General features: G+C 38.5%; 2 protein-coding genes across 5 annotated transcripts in view; one reads left to right on the forward strand and one right to left on the reverse strand.

The window, feature by feature from the left end:
• Nucleotides 1-13,985, forward strand: LOC306861257 (interferon regulatory factor 5-like). 3 transcript variants are annotated; one of them, XM_079403439.1, is made up of 11 exons: nucleotides 4-253; nucleotides 1,637-1,743; nucleotides 1,842-1,896; nucleotides 2,860-2,982; nucleotides 8,723-8,909; nucleotides 9,131-9,156; nucleotides 9,277-9,304; nucleotides 9,412-9,858; nucleotides 10,639-11,028; nucleotides 11,566-11,684; nucleotides 12,739-13,985. In XM_079403439.1, exons 3-11 carry the CDS (start codon nucleotides 1,846-1,848, stop codon nucleotides 12,925-12,927), a joined length of 1,560 nt encoding a protein of 519 aa, XP_079259565.1. In that variant the 5' UTR covers nucleotides 4-253; nucleotides 1,637-1,743; nucleotides 1,842-1,845; the 3' UTR covers nucleotides 12,928-13,985. The 3 variants fall into 3 exon arrangements, with proteins under 3 accessions (XP_079259563.1, XP_079259565.1, XP_079259564.1); XM_079403438.1 differs by having other exon boundaries at nucleotides 48-253; nucleotides 1,637-1,663; nucleotides 1,785-1,896; XM_079403437.1 differs by lacking the exon at nucleotides 1,637-1,743 and having other exon boundaries at nucleotides 1-253; nucleotides 1,785-1,896.
• Nucleotides 13,663-14,827, reverse strand: part of LOC306861256 (transportin-3-like) — a 17,917-nt gene continuing 16,752 nt past the window's right edge. For both annotated transcript variants that reach the window (XM_079403436.1, XM_079403435.1), the window contains one exon: nucleotides 13,663-14,448. The gene's annotated coding sequence lies outside the window, so the exon portion shown is untranslated. The remainder of the gene's footprint in view (nucleotides 14,449-14,827) is intronic.

Consider the following 14,827-nt stretch of genomic DNA (forward strand, 5'->3'; position numbering starts at 1 on the left):
GTCATCCGGAAGGGTGGTACCTGTTCAACTTCTGCAAATACGTCTTCTGTCGTCTCATGCCTGTAAAAAAAATACAACATGGATACGAGAGAGTCCTACTGGAGAGCTGCGATCAGTCGTTCCTCGGCCATTTAATCTGCTGGAGCTGAAAGGACGTCCAGACGCGGATCTAAACTCACCTGATCTATATATGTGTGCGTCAGGTAAAGGCTGAACCGAGCCCGAGTCACCGTTTGGACACTTTTCAGTGCAGGTAAGTGATTTTAAGTTCGTTAAACCGTTTGCAAGAGTTACAGAGCATGAAATCTTGAGGTTTTTGTCGTATTAACTTGTCTTCGGAAGCTCTGGGCGCGTTATTTACGGACAGGTGGGAATTAAATGGGCGTTTTGGCAACATTGTGGCTTCTTGAGTAACCGGCAATGTTTATGTGTATCCTTTGTGTGTGTTTGCATGTTACTAATTTTAAAATAACAAAATCTTTGTCAGTATCTTACAATACAACCCTCTTTTGCTTATATTTTGCTTATACATTTTTGCATACATTTGACCTCATTAATAAATTCTAACTAAATATAGAAGTAAATGAAAAAAATAATATATATATATTTTTGTAGTTTATGACGTGACAGTAGAGAGAAATTAAATAATACTAAGTGAAGATGATACATTTTTTATTAAAATATCTAAAGAGAAATTGGGTGATTGTGTGAATGTCATAATTCTAAAAAAAAAAAAAAAAAACAGCCGAATAATATAATATAATTATTTTTATTTGCTTTTGACTTTTTACCTTAATTTAACTTAAATGTTGAGTAAATACTAATGCATCAGTAGATAAATAAAATAGATGCACTTTTTCCCAGAAGTTTCTCATAATTTATATGACTCGACATAAAGTTTCTCATGAATAAACAAAAATAAAAGCAGCTTCTCTGGGGACCTTCACACTGCGATCCCTTCATTATTAACAATATCATATGCATATGCTTAGAAAGTGAAGAACTATGTTTGTAAGTTACCTAAAGGTAACACGGTGCAACAACAGAGGGAACTAAATTAGGGAACACCGAACATAATTTTTATTTAGGTACCCCACCTACTTCTCCATCCTAAACCAAAATAACTCTTAGCATTTGGTGAATATTGTTCCTCTTGCAAATTCATAATGAATTTAGTAGTACTTAGAACTTCCTTTATGGGAGTGCAATATCAAGACGCCATTTAAAACTCATTGAAAATATTCACAAAGTCTCTCGACGCATGTTAAAATCAGAAGGATTGGCCTCAAGTTTCACAGCCTCTTTTCATTTCTGCAGAAGTCACAGCCGTCATGAAAACAACTTAAAATGTATTTTCAGTGCAGACGGCACTAAAGGGGGCGTTCAAGCTTGGCTGTCATTGTGCTCAGTCATGTTGTCGTTTATTTACAGAGGTAACATGACCTCCCTGCTACTGAGCTTTTTAAACTGAATACCCACATGCTTTCTATTTTCCCACGAGCACCTGCTTCACATCTTGAAGGTTCACATCTTGTCACATTTGTCATTGTGCTGCTTTTGTGTTTTCATGATTTATTCAACCTTTTGCTCTAGAATTGTGCGGAGTGTTACTTTTGTTTTTTGTTTGTTTTTTCAGCTTCTTCATCTCAACACCTCTCTTTGGGTAGACTTTGCAGATTCAGTTTATGATTAAGTGCCTCGCTGATAGTTGCCAATCTCCAGACTAAATCATCTGTCAACAATGTAACTATTCCTCTTTTCTTTTTGCCCCATTACGATAATAGCTGACCAAAAGAACAGTGTTCACCATTACCACTTCCTCCTAACCCCTCGTTTTCCAGCACCATGAGTGGTCAACCACGGAGGATCCGTCTGAAGCCATGGCTGCTGGCCCAGGTGAATTGTAATTTATTATGCACACTGTAATTTGAAAGAACATTTCTGAAGATAATCCAAAAACAAATACATTTAAAGAGGTCATTCACCCAAAATTGAAAGTTTACTCTCCCTCATGTGAAAATGAACGATGACCATGTGCCGTCAAACTCTATAAATGACCAAAAAGCACGTTTTATGACGTTGGTTATGCCACATGCATCGATCCTCACATCAGGTGATGAATCATGACACATCATTTTTAAAATATGTGCATAAGCAAATGATACCGAGTGCTACAGCCGATGGAAAGGTTTTCCGCGAATACGACTTGAATTTCATTTTTTTTCCTCTGATGACCATCAGAAAACTTTAAATGTAGCACAAAGGTTGAAATGATAATTTAAGTTAATTTAAAGTTGTACATTTAGCATTGTTTGCTGAATTTTTGTGGGCGAAATCCAGTGATTTCAATAGGGGATTGCACAATTGGAAGTTTTGCATGATGTCTAAAGATTTTCAGGTTTCGCGACAGGTTCAAGTTGGTCACTTAAATTTGCTGTGTTGAAAGCTGCTTGGTTTAAAAGTGACTTCTGTGAGTTGTGATTCATACGTGGCTACACTTTTCACAATTTTAGAAAATTGCCTTTTTTTGTTGCTATTTTCTGTCATTATTGGAACTTAAATAGCCATTGGTCACTGTATGCTTTCAGTGTAACAGAATAATTTTTATTTTTCTGACTTAAGTAATATAACCTTGTCAAATAAATTTCTAAACCTACCAAGAAACACTTCATCAGTGCTTCGATCTTCAAAGAGAAACATTTCAGTGTCCAGCTGCCATCTTGCTTTCAGCTATACAGCACTTCCAGATATCAGCATCTAAAATGGAAGCAAAACTAGTGGAGGAATATTACTATTTGAAACCTTGGCATCCTGAGCTTGTTCTACATTAGTAAAGTAAACATTTATCTCCCTGCTCAGATTAACAGTGGGAAATACCCAGGACTGCACTGGCTCAATCAAGAGCGCAGACTGTTCCGGATCCCATGGAGACATGCCACCCGCCATATGCCTACACTGGAGGAGGAGAACACTATATTTAAGGTGAATAATATGGTTTTGCCATCACCCATGCTGCTTTTGTAACCTTATTTGTATAAATTATAAGTAGTATTTCCCCATATAAGATCTTAGATTCAACACCAACCCAAGCCTCCTATATCTATTTTTTTGTTTTACTTCTGTACTCTTTCTGTTCTAAAGTTAGCACTGGGGTTGTTTTTTTTTTGTTTTTTGGGGGGTGTTTTGGAGTTTCTAAATACTGTATATAGTTTCACTCTTCAGTATTTAATTATTCAAATAACAGAAAATGATTGGAAAACAAATCACTGTTTTGTAGAACACTGAGCCATTAAATGTCTGCGTTTACAAGTTCTAGTAATGTTACTTGGATCATCTTTTTAGTACTTTTGCAACTTTTTACCAGCTTTGGAGAACTAAAAATGGAGTTTCAATTCCACTTGATTTCACTATGGCAAGATTTTAGGGGAAGTCAAGAAAAGTTTAGAACCATGAGGTTAAAGACTTTGCATATTCAAAATTAGTTGTATGACCGTTAGAACTCCAAGGAAGCAAGTGTATTTTGACAGACTTCAAATTTAGCAGATTTATGCTTTAAAATTTTGTTTTTCTATTTTTTAATTTTTGTTAACAGCTGTTTATTGTTTTATTCTGTGGAACAGTAGTACAAAACAAAAATCAGCTGTACAAATTTAAAACCCACCCCAACCCATCCCACCCCTTGGTAGACTTAAAAAAATAATAATAATAATAATAATAAATAAAAAAATAATAAACACATTAATTAATATTAATAGATAAACAAATAACAATAAAATAATTTACAAAGATTTTAGAAAAGAAGACACATCATTAAAAGCTGAATGCCATGAATTAACAGTTTTCACATTAGATCCATGTATACGAGAAGTAGAGAGTTCCATTGAGATAATGTCCAACAAATACACAGTCCAGGTTCGTCTGTCCATTGTGTGAGGAGGATTCCGACGGTTGACAAGCAATTTTTTTGCTGCTGTGAGAGCAGCTAACAGTAAAGATCTTTGTTGGACGGACAAGGTGAAGTCCCAAAAGTCATTCATGAAAAAATGGCGCGGAGTCAAACATATCTCAGTACCCTACAAATATGATAGGTCCTGTGAGAGTTGAGTCCAAAAAGGTGAGAGACAGGGGCACTCACAAAAAAAATGCAAAAACGTGCCTAAAACTCCTTGGAAACAGAGATTACACTTAGGAGAAGATGAAAGATTCATATAAAAACGTTGGAGTCAAGTAAACCCTATGCAGCAATTTCCAATGAATCATTTGGTGATTAGGGTTTTTAGAAGACAATTTAAACACCCCATACCTGATCAGAAAATAAAACATGCACATCCTCATTAAGATCCTCAGCCCAAACAGTTGTAATAGATAAAGGTTTGCATGAATGCTCAGGAAGAAAGAGATAGATGACTGAAGCAGAGGAGGGAGATTCCTCAGAAGGAAGGATTAGTTTGCACAAAGAGTGAACAGGCAGTTGGGAGTTCCAAGGCACCCCTTATGCCCGTAGGGTCAATCTAATACGCAAATACATAAAAAAGGAGGTGCCTGGTAGATTATATTGAGTTTTAAGATTCTGGAAGGATTTTAAACTACTATCATCATCGATATCTCCCAGAGTGTTTACTTTACTATGAGTCCATTGCGGACAATGAAATGGAGTACTGCCTGACAAAAGGTTATTATTGTGGAAAATAGGCGAATGCCTATGCCATTTTGTAGTTAGTTGTGAATGTCTTTCAACATCCCTCCATGTGGAGAGGAGGTGGGTTACAATGGGACTAAACCGAGATTTACACTGCCTAAGCGGAACTCCCGAAAAAACAAGATGCTTCAATTTATACAGATAAACAATAGATTCCTTAATTGCTCTCCAAGACACAGAAGCGTCAGGATCCAACCAAACTGCTAAAGGGCGGAGGGAAAGGGCTTGAGCATACAGTCTAAAATTAGGGAAAGAAATACCTCCATGTAATCTACATCGTTTTAAGGTAGTCAGTTTAATACGAGGATGTTTCCCATCCCATATATACCGTGAAACACATGCATTCCAGTAGCCAACCGGTGGAGTGAGAGGAATCATGGAAGAAAAGAAATTGATACGTGGGAGAACATTTATTTTAATCACCGATATACAGGTCTGAAAAGAAGTAGGAAGACGAGACCAATATTCCAAATATGAGGATACTTTGGCTAGAATACCATTATAGTTTTTTTAGACTATTTCCTGCCGGGAAGGGAAAACGTCTATCCCCAAGAACTTAAAGTTTTGAACCAATGGAATAGATATAGAAAGGGACATGGAATCAATTTTACAATTGAGGGGAAGTAAACATGACTTACTCCAATTAATTGTAAACCCAGAGAGAGATCCAAAATGGTCAAATAACTTCAACACATGAGGAATAGAATGTGATGGCTTCTCCAAAAACAATAAGATATCATCAGCAAACAAAGAAATATGATGATGAGTATTCCGTATATTTATGGGAGAAATAGTTTCAGATTGTCGGACCGCTTGAGCTAAGGGTTCCAAGGATAGCGCAAATAACAGAGGAGAAAGTGGGCAACCCTGACGAGTACCTCGATGTATAAAGAATGGGTGAGAGCAAACAGCACCTGTGAAAACAGTGGCTGCTGGATTGGCATACAGAACTTTTATCATATTTATGAAACTCGATCCTAGACCCGGATGCTGTAGAACCGCCCATAAATAGTTCCATTCTAGCTGGTCAAAAGCTTTCATCGCATCTAGAGATAATACTGCGCAAGGAGAGGACAAACTATTCTTTGAATTAATAATATGATATAACCTGCGTAAGTTATCCAAAGCTGAGCGAGATTTATTGAATCCTGTTTGGTCATGATGAACTAGCCTATTCATAAATTTCTCTAGACGACGAGATGGTACTTTAGCATATAATTTAACATCATTCCCTATTAAAGAAAGTGGCCGGTAACTGGAACAAGAAATCGGATCTTTTATCTTTTTTTAACAAGAGAGAAATAACAGCTATATTAATGGATGGGTGAAATGAGCCTTGAGTAACTGAAACATGAGGGGCCTAAATCCAACCAAAAAGTAGTATACAATTCGATTGGAATGCCATCTATGCCTGGGGATTTCCCCTTGTTCATAGATCGAATTACTGACTCCAGCTCCTGAAGAGAGATCGGTTCAGCCAGGTATTCCGAATCTGAATCTGACAGCCTTGGTAAATCAAGGTTGGACAGAAAAGATGCAAAAGAGTCAGGGTCACCATCAGCAGAAGAAGTATAGAGGTTAGAGTAAAAAGAGTTAAAGGCAATATTAATGTCTTTTGGGTCTGTCATAATGAGCCCAGATTGGGATTTTACAGCAGAAATATTAGCAAACTTTTCACTGTTGCGTAATGTTACGGCTAAAAGGTGGCTTGGTCTACTCCCTTGAAAATAATAATTCTGCTTGGATCTTTGGATCAGGAATTCTGCCCTGGATCTCAGTAATGAATTGAGTTTGGACCTAACCGCCATGATTTTACTGAGTGTATTGTCTGAGAAACAACGCTGATTATCTCTAGTCAGATTCTGGAGCTGCAGATAAAGATGTAGAAATGAAAATATAGTCAATTCGCAAATAGGATTTATGAGTAGCAGAAAAGAAAGTGAAAGACTTAGCAGAAGGGTTTAATAAACCAACGAGGATGAGGTTACACATTGCCGAAGTTTGTCAGAACACAAAGCTTGAGAGTGTGATTCCTTTGGTCCAGATCTATCTAGGATATGTGGCATTACAGAATTCATATCTGCACCCACTACTATTTCAAAATCTGAAAACTTCAAGAGATAGGTTGACAAAACAGAAAAAGTAGGGTCAGGAGTACAAGGGGCATAAACTGAGAAAAATACAATATTCCTATTCTCCACTATTATTTTTATGTGTGTTATTCTACCATCTGTATCACAACCTTTCTCTAAAATAGTAATATTTAAAGTCCTCCGGACCAATATTAGGACACCCTTGGTTTTATTATCCGAAGATGAGTGAGATACCACTTCATAAAACTTATTACACCTGCGTATATCCTCCTCTTTCAAATGGGATTCTTGAACTAACACTATATCAATCTTTCTTCTTCGCAAAAAATCTAGAAAACCTGTATGTTTGTGAGGGCCATTTAGCCCGTTAATATTACAACTCAGAATATTAAGGTGAGTCATAGGTATCAAACAGAATTACCACCCCCCCCCCACCCTCCCCGTTACCATTCAAAAAAACATAAACACATTCCCATGAACTATGGCAGATCAAACCAAGAACAAACCTTGATCTGCCAGCACCCCTTAATATGATCCGTGGCGTCAACAAAACCCTGCACATTACTGTAACACCAACATTTGTCCCCATAGTCACATATTGACTAGGTAGTATTTCTATTTAAAAAAAAAAGAGAAGAGAAGAGAAAGAATACAACTAAAACAAAATATCATAATCAGTAAGCGATACTGTATGCACAATGAACTATGAATTAAGAAGTGAACATTAAAGTGAACCGTGAAAGACCGTCACCCAACCATTTAGAGCATCTCTTCTCCGATTAGACAGCAAATGTCCAGCTGAAGCTCACTGAGAGTTGGTGGATGAATGGGATCTGAGAAAAACTCTTGCTTCTTCTGAGGAATATAGCATTTTGGGTTCACCTTGATTGAGAATGACCTTCAGCGTTGCAGGATAAAGGAGAAAATTCTGGATGCCAGCGTCGATCATCTCCTTCCTAATTGGCGCAAATACACTTCTTCTTTTTGCGATGACCAGAGAAAAATCTGGAAAGAAAGTCAGCATTGCTCCGTCGGAAGTTTTCACCGGGGCATGAAGTCTGGCGGCCCGCAGAATGAGCTCCCTGTCCGTGTACCACAGCAATTTAAAGATGAAAACCCGTGGTTTAGCGCGATCTGAGGAGAGCCTTGTGTACACGCGATGCGCTCGCTCTACTTCAGTCTCTTTGACCGCCAGAGACGGGAGCCACGTCAGTAGCGATCTTTTCAAAAAGCCCATAGGGTTGTCCTTTTCAGAACCTTCATGCAATCCAACCAGACTCAGATTGCTGCGCCTATTGCGATCCTGTAAGTCCACAACCTGTTGCTCGAGCGCGGCAACGCGCCTATCGCGATCTGCGACAACTTTCTTTTGTTCTCTCATCTCCCCTGCAAGAAGATCCAGTTTAGAGCATAGCGACTGAACAACTGACATGTGAGAAGCGAATTCGTTCCGCATCGCCATCAACTCGGTTCTTAGAATGTCCTCAAAGTGTGTAACAGTGTTCGCCATCTTGTCCATCATATCGCTTGCGGTCAGTGGCTTGGATTTCTTCTTAATCGGAGAAGCCGATGGAGACAACTCCTGATGTTTACGACTGCATGCCATCAGGTAAAGCACAACCAATGAACAAACTTAAAATAAAACAAAAAAAATCTGCAAAAAGAGGCCAAACGTACGGAGCTCTACTCAAGTGTGACTAGGTTCATGAGCACGTCACATGACACCTAGTTTTTCGATTTTTAAAAACACATCAAAAATATTGACGACTTATCCTGCACTACATAGATCAAATACTAGAATAGGAATGTCTTGCCCCCTAATTATACTTGAAATCGACTGTGACATAACTAAAGCTCATTGTCTGTTTTAAGGGACAAGTCATGTGTCTAGATTTTTCCCACAAGCATGTTTTATCCTTTTGCTCTGCAGGCATGGGCTCTGGAAACAGGCAAGTACCAAGAAGGAGTAGATGAACCAGATCCAGCCAAATGGAAGGCCAACCTCCGCTGTGCCCTGAACAAAAGCCGAGAGTTTGGACTCCACTACGATGGCACTAAGGACACCCCCCTCCAGCCTTATAAGATCTATGAGGTGTGCGACCAGTCAGTCAATGGAGGTAAGGACTGGGAACGCATGCCTACAAACCAGTAACATGGTATACTTGCTGAAACAACGCTGTTTGCTCTTAAGCTCTAAACTGCTTCGCTCAGATTATTCAATATATCCCACCACAATTTCTTAAATAGGAAATACAAATTCAGGAATGAAGAGAGAGAAGTCTTTAAGCGATAAAAGATGGACAAGCCAATAAATCATCTTTTCTTTGGTTGATTTTAGATGCTGGAGATGATGAGGAAGAGGAGGTAAGTTCTGAAGAGATCTTGAATAGCTTGAATAACTGTTGAAAGTTGAAAGAAGTAAATAGTAAAATCAACCATTTTCACCACTGTCTTCATATAGTAATTTAAATTTTTGCATTTCAGCTACAAAACTTTGTCAAACTCTCCATCGGTAAGATTTCAAAGTAGATGTTGTTTGGAATAAATTACTAATGATAATACAGTAATTATTATTATTATTACAGTAATTATTATTATTATTTGCATTGTGCTTGACAGACCCTTCCAGCTACTCAGCATATCCTCCTAGAGTTGATGTTCCGTTCACCTCTTCTATTGCCGACGGCTATAATCCCACCCACCATAACACTCCAATGAACCTCTTAGGAGAAATTGTCCATAATAACCCCAGTGGAGGTGCTCCTATGACCTCTCACCTCGCCCAGCCCAGCACTGGACCTTCGGCTGGTTCTTTGACTGAATTTCCCAGTCACAGGGCTATCAAAGTTGAGCAGACGCCATATCCCGTTCATGGCGGGGGACTTCCGAACGGTCTGGGAATGGGGACTGGAGTTATACTGCCTCCTGGCCTTCAAGATGTAGTCACTCATTCTGTAGGCCCCCCAGACATAGTGGACAGCCCAATGCAAGAGGTTCCAGCTCAAGCGGAGCACCAGGTTCATCCCTGCATCTCAGAGTTGCTGAGCAGTCCGCACATGTTACCCTGTAAGCCTCTAATGCCTTGTTCTTTTAGATTAATGTTGCGGTTTATGATGAAGACATGCCTAAATTGCAGAAAAAAACCTTTCCCACCCATTCACTTTGAGTAATGCTGATGTTAAATGACTTTGCAAGTGCCACTACAAACAAAATATAGTGCACACCTTAACTATATTATGAAATTATGAAAATTTCAGTTCTTAGACTGGTACTGTGTTATTAAAGAAAAAGTTAATCTAAAAATGAAAGGTCTATCATCATTCACTCTTTTGTAATTCCATAGACCACAAAAGGAGAACGTTAAGCTGGATGTTAATGTTGACTTGTGCACTGAATTTCAAGTCTTAAGAAATCATACAATAGAATTGTAAGCGGAATTTGACATTCAAATGTCAGTTATGCTAATTGAATATGCGCTTTTGCAAATTCGACACATCATGCTCTGTTACAAGAACAAGTGATTTTTGACATAGACATCTGCCATAATTTATGTCAAACCTAGCCTAACATGTCTTGATACACCAGATACAAAAAGGTGAGTGAATTTTGAGAGCTGTTGAGAACATTTTCAGTGGTCAATATAAATTTGTTTACTGTATAACTAGAGAAGTCTTGTATGGACCACTTTTATAATGCCTTTGGTAGTATTATATCACTATCACCATTCGCTTTCATTGCATGGAAAATAGCAGCATTGACATTCTACTAAACTGTTTTTAAAACAACCAAGAAGCAATGGTGAGTAAATAACAATAAAAAGTTCCTTATTGTTTTTTTCTTCTTTAGTGACTGATCTGGATATCAAGTTCCAGTACAGGGGTCGGACAACTTGTTCTTTGACCGTCAGTAACCCTCAGGGTTGTAGACTTTACTACGGTAACCTGGCGCCCACACCAGAGCAAGTAGAGCTGTTTGGTCCAGTAACACTGCAGCAGGTGCTGTTTCCAGGAACCGTGGAGGTCCAGAACGAGAAGCAGAGGTTCTACACCGATCATCTGCTGGATGTGATGGACCGAGGGCTGATTTTGGAGATCAGGGGACAAGATATCTACGCCATCAGGCTGTGCCAGTGTAAAGTGTTCTGGTCTGGGCCAGGTGTGCCCGAGCAGGGTCCGCCCAATCCAATGGAAAGAGAAATGAAGATCAGGGTCTTCAGTCTGAACAACTTCCTTCAGGGTAAGAGGAATCAGTCTTGAATTTCAATAATTACAGTCTAATTTACTGTGACTGCATTAGAGCATTGACAAACAATTAAGCACATATGAGACAAGGCAACCCCTAGATTTTCTTTGAGTCTCAAGTTTCGGAGTTTAGAAGAATGATTTTATGTACTGTTAATGAAGAACAGCTTTAAAACTTGACAGAAATGTAACTGATTTATGAGGTGACCGAACGTTCACATCCATTCTGTATTTGTCAGCGCAACAATGTTGAAATTCATAGACCACCAATTAAACACTGTTTGCTCTTTATTTTGTTGCATTAATTCTACAGAAGCTTCCTGTCTTTTCTGGGAAGTGAAAAAGAGAAAATACAAAATTGCCCAACACATCCATTTTATTGTGTAGGCTCTAAAAAACACATTCAAACTCACATGCAGGAATTTTCTCAGATGTCGTCAAATGTGCATATGATCAGCTGGGATCATTTTGTAGATTTGCTATGTAAAAGGTTCAGTCTAACAAAATGGCTGTTATGTTTTTTTCTTCTCAGATCTCATTTTGTATCAGAAAGGAGAGACGCCCACTCCACCACCCTTTGAGATCTACTTCTGCTTCGGTGAGGACTGGCCAGACAGAAAGCCCAAGGAGAAAAAGCTCATCATTGTCCAGGTTTGGAGATGAAATCCATGTTAATTGGTTTACTTTACAGTGCAAAGACTCTATTTAGTTGTTTATGGTGTACAAGGCTGTGCTACATTGCTAAATCAAGTTGTTAGCATTAGCAATGACTCCCAGTGTTATATTCACAACATAGCACAGCTACAACTAGGTGAACTAGTGTCATGTCAGATATATTAGTGTATTTTAGCAAGTCAGCTTCTAGAACCAGACCTGTTTTATGATTTAGCATTCTTTAAACCTAGAAAACCATACTATGTTGCATTGTTAGCAACGATGCACAAGCTATAACTAGGTTAACAGGTGTTTCCCATTATAGCTGTTACTATATAGTGCATTTTAGCCAATCATCATCCAGAACCAGAGCTATTTTTAAATTTAACATTCTTCACAACTAGCAAGCCATGCTATAACAAGGCGAATGGATGTTTGATGTCAAATATATTACTATATGGTGTATTATAGCCAATCAGTACCCAGAAACAGTTTCATAATGTAATGTTCGTCACCGCTAACAAAACCATGCTAAATTGTGTCGTTAACACCAATGTATAGATATAACTAGGCAAACGGGTGTTTAATGTCGACTATGTTACTATATAGTGTAGGCTATTTTAACCAATCAGCATCCAGAACCAGAGCTATATTTTGTATATAGCAAGCGAATCATGTGGTGTTAGCAATAATAGGCTATATTCTGAATACAATGCTGCACATCTGCTATAACTAGGTGGGCAAACTTTTTTTTCAAGTCACAGCTGTTATTATATAATGTATAGTAGGACCATTCTTATATTAGCATTCTTTACCATGTTACACTGCTGAAGTGTGTTAGCATGAACATGCAACATTGTGTTAACATTATAGCACAACTATAGATGAGCAGATGTTGTATTTTAGCCAATAAGCATCCAGAACTAAACTTATTTAAAAATTTCACGATTTTCGAACCTAGCATAGATTGCTTTAGCAAAATAAACTTGGTTTAATAAACAGCATCTGCTAAATCTACAAAAACCTGCCATTTTTTTTTTTCTTTATCTAGGTTGTTCCAGTTGTTGCAAGAATCCTTACAGAGATGTTTTCGGGCGAGCTTTCGTGGTCGACAGACAGCATTCGGTTGCAGATCTCCAACCCTGACCTGAAAGACCAAACAGTGGAGCAGTTCAAAGAGCTCCACAGACTTTTGCAGAGTCAAAATGCGCACCCCACCTGGGCTCAAAACATCCACTAACTGAAAGTGCAAGCAATTTCTTTCCTTTACCAACACCATCTTGTTAATTACCTGCTCAGAATTGGAGGTCCTTTTGAACACTGGAATATATAGGTGCCCTCTCTGATGCCATACTGAAAACATTTCCATTGGAGACCAAACTTGACATTTCTTTTCCCACTTTTTTGTTGTTGTCTTCATGTAAACTTGTCTTTTAAAAAGTTATATTTCAATAAATACCATTGCAGTATTTTAAATGGTTGCTGGCATGATCAGGTTACCACAGTATGATTCATCCCATGAATGTTTGAGCAACGTTAGTACAACTGTCACTCAGAATTAAGACTCATATTTCGTGCAAGTTCTTTGCAAACATTACGAGAGCAGGTGGATAATATCTGCTGACATCATCCTATAGGTTCCATGCCAGTAACATGAATCTGTTGAACTTGAATGGATATGACTACAGACTTAACCACATAACGTTCATTCAGCAAATCGGACACGGGAGGGGTGACCGGAGGGTTTATACATGCAATTGTGAGAAATACATGATTGTAGGGCCTTCCAAAATTTCAGACAAAAGAGGAGGGTTCGATTTACTTTGACTCAGAAAATGAGACCTAAAGGAACCATGTAAGTTTCTTAAAATGAAACCTGGTCAAACAGGTTCTGAGAGCTGCAGAAAGAGAATATAAGTCGCTTCTCAAACACACGAGTGCATCTGAAATGATACTAGAGAAAGATTTGTTTGTTCCTCACAATGTTGGTTTTATTTGTTCATACAATCGGCCGAAGACTATCTCTGCATCTCTTGCCAATATGGTGAAAGAACAAAAAAAAAAAAAGCCCCTGCCAGTCAGTCCACTCCATAATTTACAGCATAACCTGTACGGATAAAATCCCAGCCAACTTTTAAAAAGATCAAGGGTGACGCCAACTCTCCCTTTGCAAATGTCCCACGGGCGCAGACTGCTGCGACAACCTTTAGTTGGTAATCGTTTTATGGCGCTGGCAGCAAAGCCATAACTTGATCTCTAAACACACATCCATGAAAATAAATCTCCATTTTTGTTTTTAAAAACATACAAGTCTCTCTTTTTTTAACGATGCATTGTGATTCGCAACCAGGCACATCCTTATTTGTCATTGGTTTTTGATGGGCCCCCAGAAATGCAACCGATGCAGACGTTAATCCATGTTTTGAAATGGGTGTATGTGTTTGTGTCCATTCAAAGGCCCCCCTCCCACAAGACGACGGTGTCTCTTCCAAAATATCCCCCCTTTCTCTCACTGCGGCTGGCATCTGTGTGCTCATAGGGGTAAAAGGGAGGGATGGGGCTGCGGTCTTTTGACACCCACAAGGCAATTTGCTTTTCCTGAAACCCTGCCATTCCAAAGCTCCAATTCAATTGGTCGGCTTTCCCATTTTGCCAAGTCCCACAAATCCTTCATGCAAGAGTTCCCTTTAGTTTCTCAACAGTGGTCATCATGGCTCCCTTTGCCACTTCCTCCAAATGTTAGCAAAATAAAAAATCTGACCTGCAGAGGACAAGAGAGAATGTTTTATAATGCTGAATTTATTCAGAAATATTTAGATTCCAACATGTTTGACCATGAATTTCCAGTTATTTGTGACTTAAAGCAATGTTTTCTGACATGCGCAAGAATGCGATTATTTCCAATAATCAGAGTAAGGACTTAATCGCATTATGATGTTTACATGTCAAGAGCAAAGCTCTTACTCCCGTTTACATGCAATTTCCATTATTCGCTAAGAATTGAGGTAAAAATTTTTTACTGCCATTAAATACCCCACTGCACAGCATAAATGACAGACTCAGAAAGAGAGTGTTACTTTCCGCCGTTTTAACTCATTTACGTCTAATGAAAAACACTTTTGTATGGTTGTATTTAGGGC

This window comes from Barbus barbus (genome assembly GCF_936440315.1).
Source record: "Barbus barbus genome assembly, chromosome: 42".
Classification (NCBI taxonomy): domain Eukaryota; kingdom Metazoa; phylum Chordata; class Actinopteri; order Cypriniformes; family Cyprinidae; genus Barbus; species Barbus barbus.